The 27089-nt window shown below is 35.4% G+C and overlaps 1 protein-coding gene across 3 annotated transcripts in view; it reads right to left on the bottom strand.

The window, feature by feature from the left end:
• The window catches only part of LOC149793289 (atrial natriuretic peptide receptor 1-like), a 659752-nt gene that overhangs the window by 427233 nt on the left and 205430 nt on the right, over positions 1-27089 (bottom strand). The window contains exon 1 of one of the 3 annotated variants that reach the window (XM_089967267.1): positions 18576-19945. The exons of the other annotated variants lie outside the window; for them this stretch is intronic. Within the exon in view, the coding sequence (XP_089823393.1) occupies positions 18576-19287 (712 nt within the window). The 5' untranslated portion in view covers positions 19288-19945. Of the gene's footprint in view, positions 1-18575; positions 19946-27089 lie in introns of those variants that run through there. 3 annotated transcript variants of the gene reach the window in all.

Below are 27089 nucleotides of genomic sequence, written 5' to 3'. Positions count from 1 at the left end.
TTTCTCTAGCTGATGAATCGAGGCAAACGTCTGCATTTGTGACTCCGTTTGGGCTCTATGAATGTAACGGTATGCCCTTCGGTATAAAAACGGCAATCGCCAGTTTCGCCCGACTCACTGACTTACTAGTGTCCGGACTTCATAATGCCTCAGCATATTTTAACAACATCATTGTGTCAAACAGAACATATAAAAAGCATGTGCGCTTTGCTGCAACGTATACGGGAAGATATCCTTACAATAAAGCCGCCAAAGTGCGAGTTTGGTGCAGCTGAGACCGAATGCCTCGGGCGTATCATTGGAGGAGGAAAAATTAAGACAGACGACAAAACAATTAAAGCAATGCGTGCGTTTCAATTACCCAGAATGAAAACGTGAATACGCTCTTGTCTTGGAATGGTTGAATACTACAGTAAAGTCATTAAGCACTTTGCTGAAGTAGCAGTACCATTAACCTCCACAACACATAAAGGAAGACCAAATATACTTGTCTGGACTGCAGACGCAGTCCGATCCTTAAAAATGTTGAATGATGCTCTATCTAAGACCCCAGTCATTATTGCACCGGATTTCAGCAGATAATTCATCATGAAGACGGATGCCAGTGACACAGCAATTGGTGCTGTGCTAAGCCAGACAATGGACAGTGAAGAACGTGTGGTTGCCTATCTCATCCGGAAACTTCTTCTGAGATAGCAAAAATATGCAGCTATCGAGAAGGAATGTCTTGCGATCGTGTGGGCGATTGATTCATGAAGGTATTACCTGTCAGGGAGAACATTTGAAATCGTGACTGACCACAACCTATTGACATGGTTAAATCAAATGCAAAGCAAGAATCAGCGTCCACTAAGATGGTGTTTGTCACGCCAGCCTTTCAACTTCATTATAAGGCACAGGAGCGGCAAACAACATGGGAATGCGGATGGATTATCGCGAATGTAACTGAAGTATATAGGAATTAAGCGACCGACAAAAGATACTGGCGTACTTAGTACACCTCAAAGGCGCTGAGAAGCCTACTGGAATAGCTCAGGATTCCTGGATTTTTCGAACTTCAGTGTGTTCTGTTTTTGGAATCATACGGGATTTAGCTGCTAGTAGTGACAGTTACACAGATTATTAATCCCTGTATTCTGGATATTTGATACCAGATACTATCAACAGGTTTCGTTCTGTTGTTTATCTTCCCAATGGCTAACTGAGCCTGGGCCAGTTCATGCCCTTGGATAAGGCACAAATGTTAAATTAATTAAGACCCCTTATTTCTAACCCTTACTAAAACAAAAGCAGAGTGGTAGACCAGGCAGTTATAATCTTGGTATGTTAAGCAACAATGATTTTTATTTTTGTGTGAAGATTTTTGCTTTACTTTACATAAAGTTGTAGACCCTTACTTGGTGTTATATATATATATATATATATATATATATATATATATATATATATATATATATATATATATATATATATATATATATATATATATATATATATATATATATATGAGAGAGTAGCTGCAGTGAATCTGGATAAGAGTTTTGCATGTCGCAAAGTTAACAGAACATAAAAACATGCTGGAGAGAAGCTGTTTACTGTTGTGTTTTTTAAAAGTGATACTAATGAATATTGGTGAACATAGTTTACATATATGTATTTTTGGTATATTTAAAGAAGCTACGACAACAAAGAATCGGGACAAATTATCTTTTAAAAAAATGAACTTTCACCCACAATCGCTTCTATGAAATTTTTGGAGATCTGCTACTGCTACAATTGCTAATTGTAATCGAAAGTTAAGGACGATAAGCCAGAACACATTGTACCACCCAAGCAAGTGGTTCAATGGCTGCTTTATCATCATTATTTTTATTAGTATTAGTAGTAATATTGCTGACTCAAAAAGTTACGAGACGTGAAACATATGAATCAATCAGAAAAGTATTTATATGGTTGTTCCGTTTCAAATAAAACATTACAATTCATTTTGAACAATTTCTACTTTCGATTGTCTGACTCTAACCGTTGTACTGAACCTGTTTCGGATTGCTAATCATTTTCATCAATAGTCTTGTTAAGTTACACCGATATTCTAAGACAAATGTTATCGCCTGCAGTAAAGTACTCGTATTACTAACACATAAAGAGTGCCCTGAATCTAGCACTAGAATTTATGCATCACAAATTAAGAGAATAGTTGTGCGTCGCATATTGAATCAGCACTGATGATAATAATAATAATAATGAAGATGATAAAAACAACGATGATTGATATGATTATAAAACAGGAGAAGTTAGAATATTTTCCAGAATTAATTAAACCTTTTCTTTAAGAATGAACAGAAGGAGAAAACATGTTTGCCCTTAGATCTGAGTCGTCACAGGGCTGTGCTACTTCGAGAATTAATAGGGAAGGGAATCATAGCTTTGTTTTCTGTTGCGAAAGTTTGTTCTCATGCCAATGTTTATAAACTGAAGTGATTTTAAGATGAAATAAACACAATCTTTGTAAAATCTAGAGGGCAATGCAGTGGGTAGACATGACAAGTGCTGTCTGGCAAAATCATTCTAATTTATCGCACGTACTTATAATTTGGGAGAAGATGGTCGTTTAAGTGCGAAATGTGATCTAACTCTGTCGACATTACACCACGAGGCAACTATCTTAAAACAGAGATAATGTAAAGCTATATTAGATATCGATGATTAAACTTGTATTAGCACAAAACCTTTCAAAATAACTCAAAGTAACTCAAAATAACTCAAAGTAACTCATCATTACAAGTACGCATACTAATCAACATAAATCTTGAGATCATTTAAAGGTTGATATAAACTAAACTAAATAAATCACAATGTTTAGGGCCAAATATTCAATATGATAGTGCGTGGTATTAGTGCTTTCAATAACATTTGTTTACATCTATGGCTTTTGACATGAAAACATGAATCAATTGGAGAAAATACAGTTAGAAGCGTTACAGAAAGGAGATAAATCTGCAAAAGTCACTGTCCTAAATAATTGTAAATTTCGCAACTACATTTCGTCGATGCATTTTAAAGACAACCATTAACTGCACTGGCACAGTATACAAAAGTAAAACAAACCTCCAAAACAACAAAAACAAATGCAAATGGAAATATACGGTTTTGCCTTCAGAAATATTTACTATCAAGGAAATCCACATTTTTATTATTGTATTATCACTAGAGGAGAAGTTCAAAGTGATACTACGACATAATGAAATATTTCCTTGTATCTACTCACATTACATATATTTACTCTACGTGTGATATTCACTATTAAAGTAAACGAATCTTTCATATTAAGATTGATTTACACGAGAAAACCTGTTCTTTTCTAAAGCAAGAATTTTAAATAACACAACCTCTGAATATTCCCAATTCCTGTATTATTTAAAACATACACTTAAAACAAATAAACTACTAAATAAAACACAAAATTATACCAATTACAAGAGCAGGATTTGAACGTTCCAAGTAATTTTCAGTGACAACTGGCAAGATACTTCTCTGAGATTGTGAACACGAACTAAACTAGTTACGTTTTGTGTTTATATATATTTTTGATTCTATGTACAACAACCCACTAGTAGAATTTTCATTAGGTTTTCTGTATTCAACATCCCACTACTAGAATTTTCATTAGGATTTCTGTATTCAACATCCCACTAATAGAATTTTCATTAGGATTTCTGTATTCAACATCCCACTAATAGAATTTTCATTAGGATTTCTGTATTCAACATCCCACTAATAGAATTTTCATTAGGTGTTCTGTATTCAATAAGCCCACTAGTGGATTTTCCATGATGTTTTCTGCATGCAAAATGACACTAGTAGATTTTTCATGTTTTCTGTATGCAACAGGACACAAGTAGAATTTTCATGTTTCTGTACGCAACATACCACTAGTAGAATTTGTATGAAGTGTTTTTTATTCAACAGGTCACTAGTAGAATTTTCATAAAGTTTTCTGTATTCAGCATCAGACAAGTATAATTGTCATTACGTGTTCTAACATCATGCCTCCATGCGCTTATATCTTTGCACGATAATTTCCAAAATGAATGTTTATCTGAATAAACATTATTTAAAAATACCATACACCAATCAACTGCCATGCATTTCCTGAAGAGTTTCATTAACTCCTGCAAGTTCCAGTTCCACTACTTTGCCAAGCGGACTCGCTTTGCCACATTACCTACTTCTGGTACAGCCCAAAGATGTATTATCAGTTTTATCCCTAATCTCGCCTATCAGACACAGAACAGTTCCGCTTCCAGATAAATTTGAAAGTGTTATTTGTGCATTTATCTGAAAACTTTCACCAAGCCAATTGAACGTCGGACACGGGTGGTTTCCTCAAGGATGTTGGGGTTATGAATTCTCCTCATTGCTGAGAGAGATGCCACAAATTATTTAAATGGAATACTTTAGTTGATAAGTTAATATTAATAAGAAAGTGAAGGATATAGCGATACCACATTAATGATCTCCTTTACAAAGACCTATAAACCGCAAGATATAGTAAAATATAATTGTACATAAAAAGATATACATACTGATAATTTTAAAGGTAAGTAAACCATTATAGTGACAATAAATCAAGAGGCACATTGGACAAAAACACACACACACACATACACACAGTCACACACACACACACACACACACACACACATATATATATATATATATATATATATATATATATATATATATATATATATATATATATATATATATATATATATATATATATATATATATAATAGTAATAATGTTTGTTTCCTTTCTTTGTTTCCTTTTTTAATACTTTTTGGCACCATCATTGCAAAGTGGTTGACTTAAAAGTCATTCACTGTAAGATCGAAGAGTATTTGCTTTTGTTTCTTGGACTCTATGAACTGACATGGAAAGTGCAACTATTATTTATCACTATTGTAAGGCGCAGGCTCGGCAATATCCAAGTGCGGGAAAAGAGACATTCCATTACAGAATAATGACTGTTAATTAGACCTGGTCTTACAAATAATTTTCTATGGTTCTCATGGGGAAAAGGGCAACGGAAAGCTACACGTATTCAGTCATAAAATCAAGTCATTTTCCACTCAAGTCCGCGCCATAATTCAGCCTTACTGCCAATTAATAGTCCTAGTCATGGACTTGTGTTGAAGAATGTATTTGCGGTTCTCCTATGAGCTTTTTGGTATAGGTTTGCTACAGTAATGGTACGATATTGGGAAAGAAAAGGACATAATATCGTTTTCAATTTTGAATAATTAAAGAATGGTTAGTCGTCGAAGAAATGTTAGCTTGGTCAAGTACAGAAAACAACAGCATTCTAAGCACAGGACATAAAAAGCGAATAACCTATATTTTTGCAAATCATATGGTCAGAGAGGAAAATTTCATTTTTTAAGTTGTCAAGGCAACCGTAAACAGTAGTTTTTCACGACGATTTCCTTGCATTCTTTGCGAAAAGGATACGAGCAGTCAAAATGCTATGATACTGTGTCTTTAGTTAGTTATATTTATGTTGCCTTCAATATCTAATACATAAGAGTTATTACTGTGGACACCAGTATAAGTGTAATTTGATTTCAATGGTTCAGTAAAGCTATGAGTTCGGATATTAAGGTATGCTGTAATCTAATGATGGCAAAAATAAGAATAAATACGAAGTCAAATGGTCAATATAAATTGGAGGCATTCTCAGATTACCAATAGTAATGATGTATGTGGTATTAACTAAGATATCTTGTAAGAAATAAAGACGTTGTGAAAGTACAGCTAAGTATTCTAGTGTACAAAAGACAAAGCGAGTGGAGGGAGTCATAATACAGGTCATAATGTGACGGCTAATATTTATTATTGCTTTTTAATCTATATATTTTATTCCTCGTTTTCGAAAATCTAAAAGATATGAAAAGATGGTCCATTAATACTATACCTTCAATATTTGCAGCTAGTCTTATTTTTTTATTTCGTCCGTTCCAAATCAACACATGTTGCCTACTATTTACAGTTATCTACCAACACACCTTTGCCCAACGTATAGCGCTTTCCTCTAGGGAACGGATTAAAATTTTAAAAACATTTGCATCGCTATTCCTGAAGGGCTGAACACCTAGTTTTGTATTTTGCCTTACAGGAACACTTCGAAGGTCCTATCGTGCAGAGACTTGTAGAGAGATGTGAAAGTCACGACTGATCTGATGTCAAAAATCAGTCATGCATCCATCTGGCCACGAATACGATACCGTAACCAACAAGCCACCGTGGATACAAGGCTGTTATAATAGAAAAACTACCTAGATATGATAATTTAAGATGGGGATAAACGTTGAAAAACCCAAACACATTGTACCAGTTCAGTGACGGATATTAAAATCGCAACTTCTGTTACATTGCTGAAAAATGAAAGTCTTTTTAAAAAACATTATATTCATCTAAGTTATTATAGACTTTCAATTTCGCATTTGAATTCTACGTCAGCAACGTTAACATGGCGGACAATACTTGAAATTGATATTAAAACTGCAGGATCTCCATTTATCGTTCACCTCATTTATGATGCCACTTTTCTTTACTCAGCATCAGTTCTCGTTGGGTGAGGTAAACTTAAGAGTATACAAGCTGTTAGGCCTATCTAATAAAATAATGCGACATTTTTATCAAGCCTTCGTAAGAAACATTTGGATCGGTTAATATTTATCATGTGACACAGAAAACTCAAACTTATTAGTTCAAAACACCAGAAAGGAACTACTTATGTGTTCATGCGCCTTTCTTGTGTCCTTTGACAATATTTGTAGACAATGGTTCAAATAAAGTTGTTTTTTATTTCGTGAGATTAATTATTAGTTGTTATAACTATATGCAAATATAAGAACTGAATTTATATTTTGCTGGGTCCATACAGTTGTAAAATTTTAAAATCGACTACACACTATGTTTGAACGCCCTTCTCTTCGCAACTGTCATTCATGCAGATTCATGTCTTCACGAAACCCATAATAATGTGCCAAAATGTAAGCAGAGTTAAATTAATTCAGATCGATAATTGTGTCCAATCAATACATATCAATTAATCCTTAACCTCTCCGTGATTGAGAAATTTAAGAGCTATGAAGCGATTTGAGAGGTATTGCTGGGTGATGCACTATTTCTGTTTGGTGGTAATGACATTATAACTTTTAATTCTTGAATCCGAGAAATGGTACATTTGTCAAGAGCTGTAATGATCAACCAACTTCAAAACTCAGGTGTTCTTGAAGTCTGCAAAGTGCACATATTTGCATGAAGGTATGCAAGATAGTACATGGTTTTGACATGTCAGGAATTAATTAATGTCAAAAGTCATACGTGCACATAGAGAGAGAGAGAGAGAGAGAGAGAGAGAGAGAGAGAGAGAGAGAGAGAGACAGAGAGAGGGAGAGAGAGACAGAGAGAGAGAGAGAAAGAGCGAGAGAGAGAGAGAGAGAGTAAATGATGAACTTTGTTCATAATAATGCAATTCCTTTTAGAGCCGATCGCAAATTGCATTATTTCGTCAATGTGAAACATATTGGTCAACGAGAAACATACCAACGGCAAATTTTCCAATGTCAAACAACTAACAGCCGAATTTGTTGCCATTGAAACTATACTTTGAACTCTGAGTCATATACAGCAATTTTCTGTTTGAATTTACTTCGATTCAACAACACGCTCCTGGAACTTAAACCTAGTGCATTGTCGTACATTGACTCATACCAGATACTTTAGGTGGAAAAAGAGTAATCATGCGACCACGCTTTCCAATGTTGCTTAAAACATCCCAAATAAATTATATGATAAAAACAACTTACAAATATCACCACAGTTTTCAGGAGCTAGTAATTATTAAACAATAGGAAAGGAGAGGCATTTATTGCCTTATGGCTAATGCGTGACAGTGATTCTATGGAAATTAAGTTGAGTGCACATGATGTACGTGATGTCTGATTCCAATTTAAACACTTTAATTACGTTTAATTTGCATAAATATAGATTTCATTAGAGATTATAATATGCAATTTGGTATTTGTGGACACACACATTCAGCCACAGACCAAGTTTCCAAATGTCACTTTGAATAAATTAATACAAATGTAACCAAAACGTAGATTTTCCTCCACTTCCGTATTTATTTAATTGAATAACTAAATAACATATTCCATCTTTTAAAAGCAACTCTGTTATTTTGTCACGCATCCATAGCATTTTCAGATCTTTACATTGGCTTCTACGCCTAATTTGGTCGTGTTCACGAATAAAACGTCAACTCAACTTAAAACCAGAGGAGCTGAATGATGCATGTTTACATTTCCTGCTGTATTCCACTGTATGGCATGCTGGATGAGGTTCAGTCAAGTAGGTACTAAGTATGTAAGCTGATGGTCATGCATAAATACTGACCACAATACGCACAATGTCTTTTTGTCCCTCATTTTACAACAAGTTGTATGAACATAGAGGAAATATTACAATATTTGGCTACCATTATCTGAATACATTAATCATTAATGGCCGCGAATACGATATGAAAATGTCAATTTAGAGTTGACGCTAGGCCCAAACTACCTATGTGATTAATAATGCATGGATAGAAGAATATATATATATATATATATATATATATATATATATATATATATATATATATATATATATATATATATATATATATATATATATATATATATATATATAATGATGATACGCCATTTTTTAAAAATTACTTGAATATACAAACTGAGTGGGGTTTTCTCATCAATGAATTACGTAGAGCGATAAATTGACTATCGCAAATTTAAGCGACTCGTTAATTAACTCTGCGGATTGACCAATTTCACGTCCTTGGAATTTTATTTTTCGTTTTTCCAATAGCGACATATTGCCGTCTATAGGCAGCTGGGGATAGTTTGTAAAATGGTTCTTGTCAAATTTTAACTTCAGGCTATGATATAACATTTTCAGCTATTATTAGTTAATAACTAAAGTTATGGACGTATTTGTGAACAAGATGTTCCATGCTTGTGTTGCTTTTGAAATCGATGTGAGGCACAATGTTCTTGTTTTGATTTGCTTTCAAAGTATCACATTGAGAAAGGGTTTGCGTTTTGCTCTGTGAAAATCACTTTGTGTCATAAAATAACTTTTGAACTTGAAAAATGCACGTATCAATTTGAGGTTAGAGTGCACACACGTCTTTTGTCATTAGCTTCAGGTGCCTTCCCATGTAACATAGCCAATACTCTTACGTACTGTTTTCTTATAGCATATTCACATACACCATTTTGACCTTACATGTGTATTTTATTTGTTGAGAATTTTGTGTTAGATACGTCGACGCGGTGTAAACGTTGTGCATAAAAACTCTCCCTTACGCTGTAAACCGTGTGTGTATTCTTCAGATTTTATTAGAAGTCAAGTAAGTCATATAACTTCCTTGCCGGTCATAAGAAACTTGCTCATTAAATCTACATCATGTTATATTCCTGGTTAAAAACCACATATATGATATATATCCAGTTGCACGTTTTTATAAATAATTTTCGAACATTTTTCTATTTGAATGTCTGACGGATAAAAATCTATATTCACATTCATTTATATATATTTACATCCGTTTACCTGTCTAGACAGTTACGAAATATCGTATATATCCTAAAAGAAACAAAAACCAGCCCAAACAAGGTTTGTCGGAACCTAATTAGTATAATGTGAAAGTGAGCCGACAAAAAAATCAATTTTCAATTAAATAATAATAATAATAATAATAATAATAATAATAACAATGATGATGATGATGATAATAATAATAATAATAATAATAATGATGATGATGATAATAATAATAATAATAATAATAATGAGGACCGTGCATAGCTCTAAGCGCTTTACAACATTAGACAACACCTATAAGATAAAAAAAGTATAATAATATTATTACAAAAACAAACACCATGAAACTAGAAAACACAAAAAACTGGCTGAAAATATTTAAGGTAGGAAACATTATCAGATCTTTAAGTTTGTTCTTGCATGCGAAATAAGTGAGTTTTGAGAGCCCTCTTAAATGGGATCACTATGTCTTTGTGTCAGTGGGCAATTCATTCCACGTTGCTGGGCCCTGGTATGCAAAAGAACGTTGTCCATATAACTCGTTTTCATAGTCGGAATAATGAGTATACGAATGTCAGAAGAGGAGCGTAAGTATCTTGCTGGTGTCTACACATGGGTGAAGTCGGATAGGTATTTTGGACCGGAGTCCGTCAGTGAAACGTAGCACAGAGAACAAATTTTGTGTTTGATTCCGGACCGAATGGATAGCCAGTGTAGGGTACAGTGCAGCGGGGAGGTGTGCTCTGATCGTGGTACTCTAAGTATGATCAGAGCAGCTGTGTTTTGAACTTTTTGAAGATTCTGAAGTAGATATTGAGATGAACCAGACAGAAGTGAGTTACAATATTCCAGTCTTGAAAGTACTAATGAACACACAAGTGTTTTAGTGGCATCAACTGAAAGATATCTGCGAACGGAGTTGATGCGTCTCAGCTCCAGATATGCAGCCTTGCATATGTTCATGACATTGGTGCAATGTGAGAGTACTGTCCAGAGTAACATCTAGGTTTCGTACTGACTGTGTGAATTTAATGTTGGTGTTGCTGATATTTATTGTTTGAGGTAAAGGATCTCAATGAGAAAGTCTTTATGTTGTGATCAGAATGACCTTAGTTTTATCATCATTCATCTGCAGCTTGTTACATGTCATCCATATTTCACATGAGAAATGCACCTCTCTACACCTTGGATAGTAGCATCAACTTCAGATGGGTGGCTATATTTGTATATTTGCATGTCATCAGCGTACAATTGGTGAGACATTGGATGATGATCTATGACACTTGAGAGTGGCTGAGTATATAGAATGAAGCGAACAGGTCAAAGAACTGACCCCTGTGGAACACCACAACATAGATTGACTGGGCTGTAGTGTATTCCACTTGCAGACACAATCTGTGTCCTGTTGATCAAGTAGGACTTGAACCACAGTAAGACTGTATCGTGAATGCAAAATACATGCTGGAGACGCTGAAGTAATATATCATGGTCTATTGTGTCAAATGCTGCAGACAAATCAAGGAGGGTGAAAACTGTAATCTTTCCGCTATCCAACGCAGAGAGAATGTCATTAACTACTTTTAGACGAGTAGTTTCAGTACTGTGGCAATGACGAAATGCAGACTGTACATTGATAAAAAGACTGTTTGAATTCAGATGAGATACAAGCTGGGATAGAACAACATTATAAACCGGGCCGTAGTTCTTTAAATCGTTATGGTCGAGTGTTGGTTTCTTCAGCAGAGGCTTTACAATGGCAGTTTTGAAAAATGATGTGAATTCCCCGGATGAGAGAGAGGTATTAATAACATCAGTTAGTGAAGGCAATACTGGATCTAAGCACTCAAGCAGCAGTGATGTTGGAATTTGATCAAGTTCACATGACTTTGGTGCACTCTTCATCACGATTGTACGTACTAAATCCATAGAGACAGGTTCAAGTGCTGCTAATGGTTGCCGCTGAAAAACTATATCCCATCTGTATGGTGACGACGAAATTGTGTTGTCAAGATTATCTCTAATGGTTTGTACTTTGTCACGGAAGAAATTTGCAAACAGGTCCGGAAGGTCGACTGGAGAGAAGGTAGTTGGAAGTGGTGTACATTTGTTCCTTGACATTAGATTGTTAGTAATCTCGAAGAGCTCTTTGCAGCTGGACTTTCCATGATCGTAATACTATAGGGGGCTGATTTCGCTGCATGGACTATGTATGTGACATTCTTCTTAGCGGCTTCGTAGATTTGCTTATGAATAGTGAGTTTGGTGGAAAGGAAAAAAAACTCTCCGCTTTACGAGGTCTCTTTTAGCAGTGCGAAGCTGGTCCCTAACACTGCTATACCATGGAGAACACTTTTGAATTGATACTCTGCACTTGGTGGCTGAGGCATGTTTGTCAAACATGAAGTTTTACCAATGCAACCGTCCGTTCTTGTTTGCAAATGTACGCAAGCAGTCTCTAACAGAGCTCTTCAAACAATAGTCACTTCTTGACATTCCGCCATTTTGTGTTTAAATATCGACCGAGTGTAATTTTGATTGGTAGGGGCCTATCTACACAGTCGTTTAATTCCTGAAGCCGTGCGCAAAAGTAAGCAGCGGAAGTCTCGCTTTGATCCATGGAAGAGTCTGTTTCACGTACAATATTCTGAAACTATGCGTCACGGCGTATAACGTCGTTCAATTTTCACGAATCTACTACAATAAACTTTGCATGCTATACAACATCGTTAAATTTGCATGAACCTACTACAATAAAGTATGCATGACAGTGCAACATCGTTAAAATTTGCACGAATTTACACTAAAAACTGTTCATCAGTGTCTAGCGTCTCTAAATTTTCACGAATCTAAAGCATTAAACTATACATCATAGTGTCTTACAATGTTAAATTTTCACGAATGCATTACACTAAAAACTGTGCATCAGTGTTTAGCGTCGCTAAATTTTCACGAATCTATAGCATTAAACTATACATCATAGTGTCTTACATTGTTAAATTTTCATGAATGCATTACACTAAAAACTGTGCATCAGTGTCTAGCGTCGCTAAATTTTCATGAATCTACTACAATCAACTTTGCATCATAGTGTTTAACATTGTTACATTTTCACGAATTTACTATATTCGGAGTATTAGCGACGTATAATTCTCGCAACAAAAACAAATGGATGACTAAGTATATACTATATTTCATTTTATTCTAAACCGTGAAGAAAATTTTGCAAACATAAATTTTCTCAATAAAAGTATGAAAATGTTATGCTGGCAAAGATATAGTGATTTACAGAAATAGGCTTCAAGTACTTGCATGAAGATGTTAATTGTGGCACACGTCGCTCAAAAGTGTCGGTAGAACCCATGTCAAAATCACTACCTGACCCCGTATATTATGCATGCCCCATGTTTCGATAAATGAATCAACATTTCGATAGCCATAATATTCATGTCTACTGTGCAAGCATTAAGCTTCAAAGGTCAGGGGTCATTCAGGGTAAAAACTGTCTACATGTAGAACCTATCTTGCCAGTCAAACATTGACAAAAAGCAGAAATGTTGGTATGCTGTTAAAAGATTTAAATTTAGAAATGTAGTTTAAAAATTTTAAATTTAGGCATTTTGTTTGTTTTTTAAAGATTGTATTTAGGCATTTTGTTTTTTAAAGATTGTATTTAGGCATTTTGTTTTTTAAAGATTGTATTTAGGCATTTTGTTTTTTAGAGATTGTATTTAGGGATTTTGTTTCTTAAAGATTATTATGTTAGGCATGCTGTTTAAAGGTTAAGCTTTGGATATGTCGGTTGAAGATTTGTGTCAACCATAAATTGAGAGATAGTCTTTTCATATTGTGCTCATTTATGTTTTTTTTTTCTTCTTCAACGCATTCGAGCTTGGAGCTCAGCATTAAGAGGTTAGTGCTAGCGCTGGTCGGCCTGGTGTCAGAATAATGTGACTGGGTGGGACATCATACTACATGTCTGCGGCATCATGCCCCATTGCTGGACATCACTATAAACTGCCACACTGCAGACATCGTAGCGATATGACTGAAAGATTGTTAAAGCTACGTTAAAACTCCCAATAGCACGCACACACACACACATACACACACACACACACACACACGCGCGCATTCGAGTGAACACTTCTTTGAGCGATGCATATTTACCCCGAATAACCCTTACCTATTGAAAAGAGACGTAACTTATCTGTTTTTGTTATTGTTGTTGTTGTAGGGTTTAACGACATTTTTCAGCACAAGATAGGCTATAAATGGCGGCCAGTATAACTGGTGGAGGAAGGACCCTGGAGAACTCCAGGATGAACCACCGACCCAAGAGAAGCTACTGGCAAGCTTTCTCACGTACCTACTAACTTCTCTGTACCATTGGAGATAGAGTAGATTCGTATATTAGAATATATACGGTGCTCAACCAGGTATACCAATGTTACTTGAAATCAAGCCCTATTAATATTTTAATGTATTTACCAATACAAACGCATCGTAGTATACTATTAAGCATAATTTTAATATACTTTAAATTGTAAAAATATTTAACAGTTCTATATGTAATTATGATATGTTATCCGTAGCCGCTTAGTTGATATGGTACACATTCTCTGACAGGCTGTATCATGTACTGATAATAAAGGATAAGGAATACATCGAATTTATGTTCAAGTTTAATATTTAATGGCACTACCTTGTACGATACAAATGCTTGGAAATATAGTATGGGCAAAACAATCAGTTTTATGGGAGTGTAATAAGTATATAAAACGTGTGTTTCAGAGAGAGAGAGAGAGAGAGAGAGAGAGAGAGATAGATAACGGAAATGTTACACGTAACTAATATACAACAACGATGATATGGACGTGAACTAACCTGGGGTTTAAGTAAAATGACCTTGCATTTGCGATCATTTTCATGCGGTACACCATCAGGCCCGGCCCTAGGATGGGCTGGGCCCAAGGTAGCAAACGATGAGCAGGGCCCAAGCAAAATAATCCGGTTCAATCTCATCACAATAAAGTAAAGTTTCTAGCCAACAGCGCGGGGCATCTGAAAGCGCGGGACCCAATGTAGTTGCATCGTTTGCCTTGCCCTGGGACCGGGCCTGTACACTATCCGTTTGACATCCCTTCCCCATACTGTTTGAATACTAAGTTGGTTCACAGGTGGGTACATTTTGGGAATTTGTTTTAAGATATGTGAGAATAATTAGCAAAGGTTTGCCTTGCCATTAAAAATGACTTAAATGATTCATTTATTATTACCGGAAGGGGTGAACTGAATCGCTGGTTAGCGCGCCGGACTCAGAAGTCAGAAGGTTACGCGTTCGAATCCAGCCTAGGCTGTGCTGAGCCGGATGTGTTAGTTTGGGCAAGGCACGTGTGGGCATTGGCTTGGCATTATACAGACCTGTACTATTTGATGTGCCTTAATCCATCCATCCATCCATCCGTCTGTCCGTCTGTCTGTCCGTGAATCCATCTATCCATCCATCCATCCATCCATCCATCCCATTCATCCATCCATTCTCATTTACAGATTTAGGTGAAATATAACGCATCTATGGATACATGTTGAGAGGCCTTGTGCAAGCAAAACACTTCAGACTCGTGTTTAGTTACTTACTCCATTCACTCGATCTTTTTATTGATTTGCTAGTAAGTTTGTTTCCACGTCTAAGTGACACTCAGGAGAGATGTAATACAGCCAATACACGTATTCGTTTGATGTTTATCATTTAAACATGTTTACAACATTGTGTTAAATAACGATCCATGTGGCGTTAAAAAAAAATTTAATCAGTTGTAATTGTTGGGGATAAAATAATTTTCTGCAATCGTTATATAAAGATAAGAGCACGATATACGCCGTTTTTTATATTCATGTACGACTTTCCGTTTGTACTTACTCAAATGGATGATGACGTTTATAAACCTGTTTATTTGAATTTGAGTTCAGGATATCGGTTTCGCCCTTGGAAAAACCATCGTCTATCTAATCTTTGCCCTGTAGTTTGCTAAAATTTAAGTGAAACTGACCTTGTTTACGAATTTGATAGAACTATACCAGCGTCCTGGTCTTTTTATAGTGTCTCATGTTTTCATATAAAGCTTTTGATGAACAGAAGTACTGATTCCTGTTTTAAAGCCTGTCTTCCGAAATCAGTCTTTTGGTTGTGTTCGATTCTAATCTGAAGACTTGTTTATTTAAAATATTCATTGGAATTACAAAGTGCTTATTGACTTGGGGACTAATTCACTATTTTGGGATTATTGTGAATTCATTCAAGGACATTCTGGATTACATGATTGTGATACGTCAAGACTGTTGACACATCAGTTAATTCAAGGCTACTGAGACATCGGCGCATTCAATACTGAAATTTATTCGGAAAACTATACTTTTGGACTTGTATAATGTTAAGCTCTATGTGGAATTTAATTCACAAATGCTGTAAGCTCCTTTTAAATTTTCATTTTGTATTGTAGGGAAATAAATAATTTGTTGAATTTTTCTGTTCTTAATTTAGGACTGTAGAGTCGTAACAACACGCACAGTTTGACTTATTTCATATACATAAGGGCACGTAATCAAGATGCATGTAACATACTAGTTTTAAAAAGAAACTCCCATGTAATAGGTTAGCAATATTTAAAAAAATGTTTTCAGCTGTTACATTTCAGCATGTTAGTGGCACATGAATGATTTTTCTTGCTCATTAGGAGGTATATGTGCATGGTGCCTAAAAGAGGAGAGATTTTGTGTGAAGCCTTTCGATTAAATTCCTCAACAATAGAAAGGTTTTGTACTTATAGTCACACCAAGACAGGTAAATATACTTCTTGATAGCTGGTTTATCTTATGGTATTTGATATGGCACTTGTTCATTTTACAAAATTTGCGGTGATAGTTGTATAGTAAAGAGTCCAGAAACCTGTGCACAATAATTTCTTATCGGGATCATGTAAGCTGAGACGAATAACGGAGTCATTTGCCTTCGTGTGGCGGAGTCGCACTTATATGGGTGCGGGTTTGATTCCACCCTTCAAATCAGTATGGCTCGGCTACCGTGGTGTATCAGTGGACAATGTAGTTGATTCGTCAGTAACTTGTGCACCGCCATAGCATACCAAACTAAACGAAAAATAGCTTAGGTCCGACTATATTGGAGATACTTTATGTATGTTTTAACTAGACGTTTTACAATGTTTTATATATCAGTTATGCAAGCCCTTTCCAGCTGCGTTGTGGTGTTGACATATGAAACTGGCATTCTGGATTACACAACATTGGATTTGCCGAAGGAGAGATGAATTGATGTCGACAGGTGTCATGTTACATCACAAAGAGAAAGTGAGCTGTTAGCAGTGGTGTTCTAAGGGTAAATGGCGCCCGGGTCGAAGATAATGGCCCCGCCAATGATTTTCTTGCAATTTAAATTTTATCAGCTATTTCGGCGCTCCAAGACCTCTGGCGCCCCTGGTAACCACCCTGTCCGCCCCAACCCTCGTTAGCAAACTTTGCCTAGGGTAAGAAGGTAGGCATGCTGCCGATGAAAAGAATATATAAAGGTTATGGTACAACGATGCATCGTGTGTTATAGGTGCGATCTTAAATGATTATGTGTCCAGCCAATTCTTTTTCTCTCTCACTCCACCTTTCTGCCTGGCTTGTCCGATACAGAACAGAAAGCAGAAATATTGTGAAGAAAATGTGTACCAAATTATATTCATTTAAAAAACGGGGATTATTAATACTTTTTATCGTCATTTTCATTAATCATTAATGAGTAATGTGTGGAACTTGATAACTGATGTAGAATCAACCCCAGACAGTCACGAGAATGTTTATATATGCGTGTTAATGCGCCATGGGCTGATTACAATTTGATATACCAATAGTATAAACACTTTTAATGCCACGTTATTTTTAATATGTGTGCGTGTGTGTGTGGTTGCGCGCGCGCGCGCGTGTGTGTGTGTGTGTGTGTGTGTGTGTGTGTGTGAGAGAGAGAGAGAGAGTGCAACCAGTATGGAGAAAGTGAGGAATACTATGCAGGTAGTTGTTGATGTAGGCAAGTGAAATAAAATGTTTGATATAGAAACTATATATATATATATATATATATATATATATATATATATATATATATATATATATATATATATATAATTCCTCTATGAATGTTACGGGGAAAATTGAGGAAAATATTTTGAAAGGCTTCATCTATTCTTTGGTAAAAATAGTACACGGTTTGGTTGGCGTACTGAGTTGGGAAACCGAAAATACCGATAAAGTATGCACACATCACATGAATCAATGGGTATTGTAGTTTAGCATGAAAAGTCGACAACGGTCCACGCTAGCTGAAATGGTGATGTCCAGATCGACTGTATCTTTGGAGAAGGTCGAGTCTATTTATACAAGTTGGGAATTTCGGGTACAACAAAGAGTTGTTACCATTTTCACTCGCTTATAAGACGAGTGCAACTGTAAATTCTCAGACCCAAATCTACCGTAGAAAAATGCGCCGGCAGATCTGGATCTGTGCAGTGTGTTTGGAATAATTGGTAGAACAAAGCAATATAGACCAAGATCTGCTGGAGCATTTGCGACGGGAGATCGCGATCTTTGATTTTTTTTCATTTAGGCTCTTCTTATAAGCGAAAACGTACGGTATTCATTGAATACGTGCAATTGAGGGATACTTTTACAACTAAATTAAACATAATATGTGAAATACTAGAAACCCCGGCCTAATAAAATTTGCCATTGAAAGAAACTTGTGAAAATAGGAAATATGATATTATTTTAGGAGAAAGCAAGAACAAGGCTAAGAGAAATAGGGAATGGGTGTCTATGCATTATTGTACATGTGAGATACTTACTGCTGTAGGAATTTCCAACTTCTTCTCGCAATAATTTTGAAATATCATGGTCACCAGGTATGTACAGATAAAAATCATGATCCGACTTGATGCTTCGATTGCGATCTTTATTCAAATGATGAATGAGAGAGGCTCCTGCCAGCCAACAAAAACGAGGAGTTATATCGCTGCGTCCGTTCCCGTCATATATCACTTTCAACCGGTACCAATCGTAATACTTCATCATATGAATTACGATTCTCGCCAGAGAATTAAAGGTGACCCCTATTCGGGTCAGTGTTGCGTATTCTGCTTCCGTAGAAGATTTGTTATCGCCAAAGTCATGGGCAAAACCTCCAGGTGAGATGACAGGAATATGCCAGTATGGAGCGTATCTGGCCACGGGAGCAAGACTGTAGTCACAAACTGGTCCAAGAAAAACGCTGACATTTTTCTTCATGTAAAAATTAAATGCGGCTATTGGCGCATCCTTGCTATTACAGTTTGAATTCGCATACTCCACTGATATTTCATACCACCTAGGAAGTAAAGACATATTCCTGATCTTTTCGATGGAATATTCAATAGATGGCATGACACGATCGACGGAAAACATTCTCTTGTTATCGAAGGGAATAATAACAGCGATTTGAATCTTAAGTGCATTTATTAATACGTAACTCGAGAATAAATTTTCTATAACAACCACAACAATTGCGATCCGTGTTAGCATTTTGAAACTTATGTCAACCGTTTCCACTTAAGAAAAAGCCAAACTTCATAGCCAAGGAAACGAGGAATGAGTCAGTATGGTGTTTGTTGTGTCATCATGAATCCGGCAAGAAACAAACTGATAACTGATCATACGTTTACACTTACGTTATTCGTGTGTACATGCCTTTTCATCATCGAGGTTTCTTTCAGAACACCTAAAATAACTCCATTGTTGTTTTCATTTTCCAGTACTTCTCTGAAATAACAGTACTATTCCTTTTGCTCTCATTTTAGATCTGGCAACCTCGGCCATAAATCTAACTCCATCAACGAATAGTCTTTCTAAGCGGGGCTACTTTTATAGTGACTTGAATTGCTCCACACTGCTGTTATGACCGACTCACGCAATAGAAATCAATCTATAATAACAGTGGTGCGTGGTTAAACGCTTTCCTCACATGGATCTATCGGTATTTAACTGAAGTCGTGTTACCCACTAAAACATCTATTGGTTAGAATCATTGGTTATTTTTTTATACACACCGCTGGCGAATATGTAGCAAATATGTAGCTAGGGAATAAACTTTTAGTTCAACACATTTCATTACATCCCTTTGTTAATACACACGAAACCTTAGACTAGTACCACTTGCCCCAATACTGAGACACGTGTGATTGAGCCGGGGCTGTAAGCAAACGCAAAGTTATAGGTAAAATTAGATCAAGCTCTGATAATGCCTATAAATAGATCCAGTTAATTTCTTATTTGTAAACCTTTTAAGTTTAACTTGCCGTTCGAAGAATGTAACTTTCTGTATGTTTTAAATCGCTAAATGAGGCTTTTTACAAGTTAAAGGCGTTATTGAATTACTAAACTTATGCATACGATAGGAAAATGGTTTTGATCATCAGCTATAGCTGAATCGTCGTTAAATCGCAAGAACAAAAATTTGTGACAGTTAATTCTGACCATTGTTAATCACTTCTGTCACACAAATAATTGCTAATTTTGTTAATCTTAATCGTCTCATTTAGAAACGGAACAAAGCCGATGTAACAATCAGGGACGTCATGGGGGTGGGGTGGGGGGTCCCCCCTCTGAATTTGCGTGTGCTGTAAAATGTAAAATTGACGTTGCCTATATACGAAAATTAACAAGCCCGTCATGTTCCCCCCACCCATCAAGCTTTGCCCCCCCCCCCCAAAAAAAAAAGTTGAAATGACGTCCCTGGTAACAACAACCAGACATCAGTAAAGGTGTCAGTTTGAAAACACACTTCTTTTAAACGTGTGTGATTATTAAATTTAGGCATTGCACAAAGAACGTACACATACAAATCGTATAGGTTAGGCTTGTGTCATTAAACACGTCTACTGAAAAATCGTGTGCTTCATATCGATATATGTTTAAGAGGATCATAACAGACCGCTCCATTGGCCTAGCGGTTAGAGCGTCCGCCTCGGATGCAGGTGGTCGCTGGTTCGAGCCCCGGCCGAGTCATACCAAAGACTTAAAAATTGGCACTTAATCTGCGTCTCTAGGGGCTCAGCATTAAGAGATTATTGTTAGGACTGGTCGGCCTGGTGTCAGGATAATGTGACTGGGTGGGATATCATGCTATGTGTCTGCGGCAAGATGCCCCAGTGTTAGTCATCACTATAAACTGCCACAATGCTGACATCGTAGCAATATGACTGACATTTTTTAAAAAAAATTACGTTAAAAGCCAAAGCACAGACACAAACACAAACACATCTTGTGTAAGAAATGTGATGTATCCAGACTTTGAACAAAGTATTTATCAGTAAGCTAAAAAGCATTGTACAGGTGGTTGTGTGTGCTACACGAGGAATTAGAGGCAGAGCAAACAAACATGCTAAAAATATACCTCGCCCCCCAAAAGCAAAGCAATGAACTAGTTAAATAAAAAGATAAAGAGATTAACGACAAATGTTGCGGCAAATGAAAAGTCAAATTCAAGCGATTATTGGGAAATTCTAAATATTTTAGTAAGGACGAAAAAAAATCGACGAATTCTTTGAATTTTTAAAAACTAGGAATATGAACCCGGAAATTAAACTATTGACTGAAATATTGCAATATATGACAATGACCAAATTCTTAATTCTGCAATTATTGGGTCAGAAAAAATAAATTGCATTAAACGTTTTATGAAAAACAGAACACCGCCATATGATAAAGGAATATACAAAATGTACCTTTGACATGCTGTTGACCTTATATATCTTTCTTTATATATTATTTGACACTGGTCTGATTTTGACGCTTGGTTTGAAACAATAATCAGACCAATATTTAAGAGTAACGGAGACCCAAGCTCACCCGATAGTTATAGACCTATCAGGATTTTGAGCTTAACGTTTTACTTAAAAAAAAAAAATATTTCAGAGTATTTTAGATTTTCACGATGCTCTTAAAGAAAAATAATACGGATTCAGGCCAGAGTCTTCACGCCTTTACTGAAATTTTATAAAAATCTACAAGATGAACCTATTTTGTGCTTTAATTAATTGAAATCGTAAATTTTATCAAATTAGCAGGATATGGCAGCGGCTGAAACTATTAGATAACAATATCGGGGAGGGGGGATATTTTGAATAATATGTAATATGTATCTTACAATGAGTTCTTGTGCCCGTCATGCGCGTGAGCGGGCCTCTTTCTTTCAGTGTGCTATGAGTGTGAGGCAAAGTGATAAAGTGTTCGCCAATTGTATTTATCGCCTATCAAGACTGAGAAAGCTGTATGTTAGATAAAGGATGCAGTTTCAATTATCTGATCACTCCATGTCCCTTTTCTTTCGAATTTTTATATACTGCTTATGCCGAAGACACTGTCATTTTATTACCGCAGAATTTTTTTTCTCAACATAATTTAAATGTGTGTTATGAATATTATATATTTTACTTTACGGGTGAAGAGTTTGGGCATTTGAACGTATCACAATTATTGAAAAGTTGCATATCGAATTTTTAAGAAACATTTTAAAACTGAGGAAATGTCCTTACATTGATATCGTAATGTTTAATGACTTCCAAAAACAGACTCCCTGTTACAATAGATGAATACATTTCATGGTCTATTTCATATCCGGTCGTTATGAAATACATTGTTTGACGAAAGAAGATGTAATTGTGATAAAAATTACATCGGAAACGAATGCCAGTAGTTATCCGTTTGTCCTAAATTTTTGTAAAAAAAAGACGTTTATTAAACAATTCTATTACTGCAAGCCTACTATTGCAAAATTAGCCCAATAATCGTAAAATTCTCCAAATTCTTGTCAAATTTATTACTCCCATATGAAAAACTATCAGAAACTTGGTGCTAATTGTGGAATTGGACATTTTTCGTAAATCATCATGACATTATTTTTTTCTCGATTACAAAGTTGTACTATCACTGTATTCTGCCCTGAACGTGTTATATGTATGCACACAAATTTTTTAGTATTTCCTCCTAACTTGTAACATTCTTGCTGTCACTGTAAACGTTGACCATTGATCCGATCTCTTTAAGTTAGTGACGTTACCATCTAGGATTGCATCAAATGTGGTATTCCCATAATATATGTGGCCTGAGGTTTACTTTCATTAATACAAGTTTTGTTCTGTACTTTGAGCTACATGTTTAACTGTTAGCTATCACTAAACCAAGGCCCCTTGTGTCTGTGTGGTCTAAAGCGCTCACCGTGACGGATCACTACCATCTCACCTTTGTCTGCGTGTGTTCGAGTCTCAGGCTCGGCAAATGTGAGTACGTACGAAAGCTTGCCAGTAGCTTCTCGTGGGCATGTGGTTCTTTCCTGGGTTCTTCCTCTACCATTTATACTGGCCGCCACGTTTAGCATATCTTGTGCTGCAAATGGCGTTAAACCCTAAAACAACAATAACAACAACAATCACTTACCGATTCTGCTGATAACTAAGGTGGAATAACAGACGTGTGCGGTCATCTGATATTTTATGACAGGTTAAAAGTTTGAGCGCATGCCAACCACTTAATTATTTGGTTTGGCAAAAACTGCCCTGTGCAGTATAAGAGGGAAAATTTTCTTCCGAACGAAAATGAGCACACGCATGAAAATTATTACGAGGACAAATATTTTGTCAATGCCAAACGAGAATCAAGTGTCATTTTGCATTCCTGTGTAAAAACATATGATTATTTTGGAATATGACTGCACGTGACTATTGTTAGCATTGCTGGGAAAGGCGATTAGCAAGAATATTGTTAGTATCAACCATTATCGGATGCGCAATTTGAAAGAGTATTGTTAGCATCAAAATTTATAGGACAGACGATTTGTAAGGGAGTATTTTTTGCATCAAACTTTTTTCGGACACGTATTTTGTAAGAGTATTGTTTGTATCAAACTGTATCGGACAGACGATTTGTAAGGGAGTATTGTTTGCATCAAACTTTTTTGGACACGTATTTTGTAAGAGTATTGTTTGTATCAAACTATATCGGACAGGCCATTTGTAAGGGAGTATTTTTTGTATCAAACTTTTTTCGGACACGTATTTTATAAGAGTATTGTTAGTATCAAAAATTTATAGGACAGATGATTTGTAAGGGAGTATTTTTTGTATCAAACTTTTTTCGGACACGTATTTTGTAAGAGTATTGTTTGTATCAAACTGTATCGGACAGACGATTTGTAAGGGAGTATTGTTTGTATCAAACTTTTTTGGACACGTATTTTGTAAGAGTATTGTTTGTATCAAACTGCATCGGACAGACGATTTGTAAGGGAGTATTGTTTGTATCAAACTGTATCGGACAGGCGTTTTGTACGAGTATTGTTTGTATCAAACTTACTGGACACACGAAAGTTAAGAATGTACATAATATGTATGTATGCATGTATGTATGTACGTATGTATGTAAGTATGTATGCTTGTCTGTCTGTCTGTCTGTAGGCATGTATGTATGTATGTCTGTCTGTCTGTATGTATGTATGTATGTATGTATGCTTAATTATATCATTAACAGTAAACATATTCATCATCAACACGGAAACATGTATCATTGGATTATTTCCTTTTTGAAGGACGCTTGGAATTGAATTGATGGAGTTGAACTATAACTTCTCTACATTTAAACGTCAAGAAGCGCAATGTCATATGGTAATGGATTATTCCTTTTAGTACTGATCATATTGTTTAGACTTATATGCACCCCTTGAGATTTTTTCAATCTAATGCTTACATTAAGGGATGATTGTTAAATGCAGTACTGTATTTTGCCATGGGACTCGGGTTGTCTGTGTTTATAGACGCTTCATAATCGTGTATATATATATATATATATATATATATATATATATATATATATATTATATGCAATAAACAACAACGACCAGTGCGAAACTAGTATTTAACTGGCTTGAGCGCTTTCGACTCCCTAATGAGTCTTTTTCAAAGGCAAATACAAAATATTGACAAGACAAACAAATAAAACGGAAAAACGGTTATGTTTGCAAAACTTTACATGGCTGTTTATACAGGAATTAGTCCTTTAACTGTATTATGTTTCGATTAGTTTCTTTCAACTCGAGCTGATACTGGAAAATATTTGTAATGATCTAGAAATCGATGAGCCATAACAACATCTGTTATTTTATGTAAATTTATATAAGCGGAAATTATATCCCGGATAATCAATTTTATAGTTGTAATTCTATGCTATTAAGCCTATGCAATCGTTGCTTTATTGTGCGGCTGATCCAGATAATCCCAGCTTTGGACCATTTTATAATATTTAACGTTATGTATTTGTTAGCTGTTGTTTTGATTTATATGCCTTCCATCTCCTCGTTCGTTTTGATAGATTATATATCTAATTTTTTCGAAATGGTTAAATTCCCGCCACCAGATATTAACAAAGTTATAAAAAACACAAGATAAATAATTTAAGCAAATTTACATGTGAATAATATATTATTACTTTACAATTATACTTTTCGGTACCAGTACATAAATTATATAGTTGGTAGGTCTGTCGATAGGTTTAGGTACAATTTAGTTGTTGCTTGCAATTAATAATAACGTTGAGGAGTACCCACGATGCCTTATATGATTCAAGGTAGCGGACTTCCAAAAAGACATTCCGAAATTATACCTGGCTGTCTTGAGTTCTTCTAGTATAAAACCTACAAGTTGATTTTTGAATATGCAAATGATCACATTGACTGTCATTCTCTACAACAAAACATAAATGTAAAATAAATGTGCTATAAGACACAAGGTACTAATGATATGGAAAATTGGGAACCAGCCTGGAAATGTGTGAACATAAAATAGAGTATATATGGATCTGGCTGATTGGTTAATAATACTAGTTATATTTTAGGAAAAAGAATCTTTTGAGAGCTTATCCTAGTTGTAAGTGAAAACAAATAGAGACACTGCTTCACTGATGGAATTTCAGTCCTTTAACAGTCTTGAGTTTGGAACACTCGTTACTAAAATTAGCACCTGGTTCTTTATAGTGCGGAATTGAAACATTCCAACACATACAGGTCCAGAAAATGCCACGGCTCATATCCTTTCCTCTACACAGAAGCTGCCATCCAGGTTTCATCTATACTGATAAATATAGGTTTGATCACGAGCACTCAAAAATTTTAAGGTATTGAATTTTTAATATGGTGTTTGCGTAGGTTTACTTTGGGAACTTAGAACCATGAGTCCTTTAGGTAGACCTACCAGCTCTGTAAAGATTAATACATTTTAAGGATAATTTTTTATATATTTTCTTTCAAACTATATGTATGTATGTATGTATGTATGTATGTATGTATGTATGTATGTATGTATGTATGTATGTATGTATGTATGTATGTATGTATGTATGTATGTATGTGTGTGTGTGTGTGTGTGTGTGTGTGTGTGTGTGTGTGTGTGTGTGTGTGTGTGTATGGATGCATAGATGAATGCATATATATATATATATATATATATATATATATATATATATATATATATATATATATATATATATATATATATATATATATATATATATATATATATTAGATTTGCTAGTTAGAGCCAATGAATATAATATCTTGTCTCTAATATCATCATCAGTTTCAACTTGAAAGCTTTATGTTAAGTACTGTAAATAGACCTTTAATCACACGCAGATCATTTCTACAGTTGGTTATTATGGTGACTCTCTTAGCGCAAGGCAATACGTAATCTCAGCGCGTTTCTCCGGCCGACACTTCCAAGAATTACTTTTGCAGTTTTTCTCGCCATTTCCTTAGCACATTTCAGTCTCCTCAACTGACTCCTTGGCATAAATTGGTTTATTCAATGTTCTTGAGCAAGCAATGGAGGCCATTGAAAGAATCCATGCCAAAGAAATAACTAAGATTTAAAAAAAAAACACAAGGATCTCATTCCAATAGTAGCCTTACGTTCTGATAGAATCAAGAAGTATTAACAATTCTTGTGTGAAAGGACAAAAAAAATGTTAAAATTATTCGTTTAGATTCATAAAAATATCACCTTGTGAATAATATTTTAAATAACATTTTAGACACGAATACTGCTAAACTAGTTCATATTTTTTTTAAAAAATCTTTTTATGTCTGTGATGTGACGGGTTGTTATGTCGCCACTGTTGTAGGTGTGTTATGGTTGGGGTGGGGTGCTCCCAACACTCTATTTAAATTATTATAGAAGTCCCACCCAGGCTCGATTTTGGTTGGAAATTAAAGTAGTGAATTATCAGAGCCACCAGTCAGCAATGCCGACGGTTAAATGATTGAATGTACAAAAAAGCGA

This window comes from Sinohyriopsis cumingii, chromosome 8 (genome assembly GCF_028554795.1).
Source record: "Sinohyriopsis cumingii isolate HCF-2022 chromosome 8, ASM2855479v2, whole genome shotgun sequence".
NCBI lineage: Eukaryota > Metazoa > Mollusca > Bivalvia > Unionida > Unionidae > Sinohyriopsis > Sinohyriopsis cumingii.
This window is presented reverse-complemented; position numbering and strand designations above follow the sequence as displayed.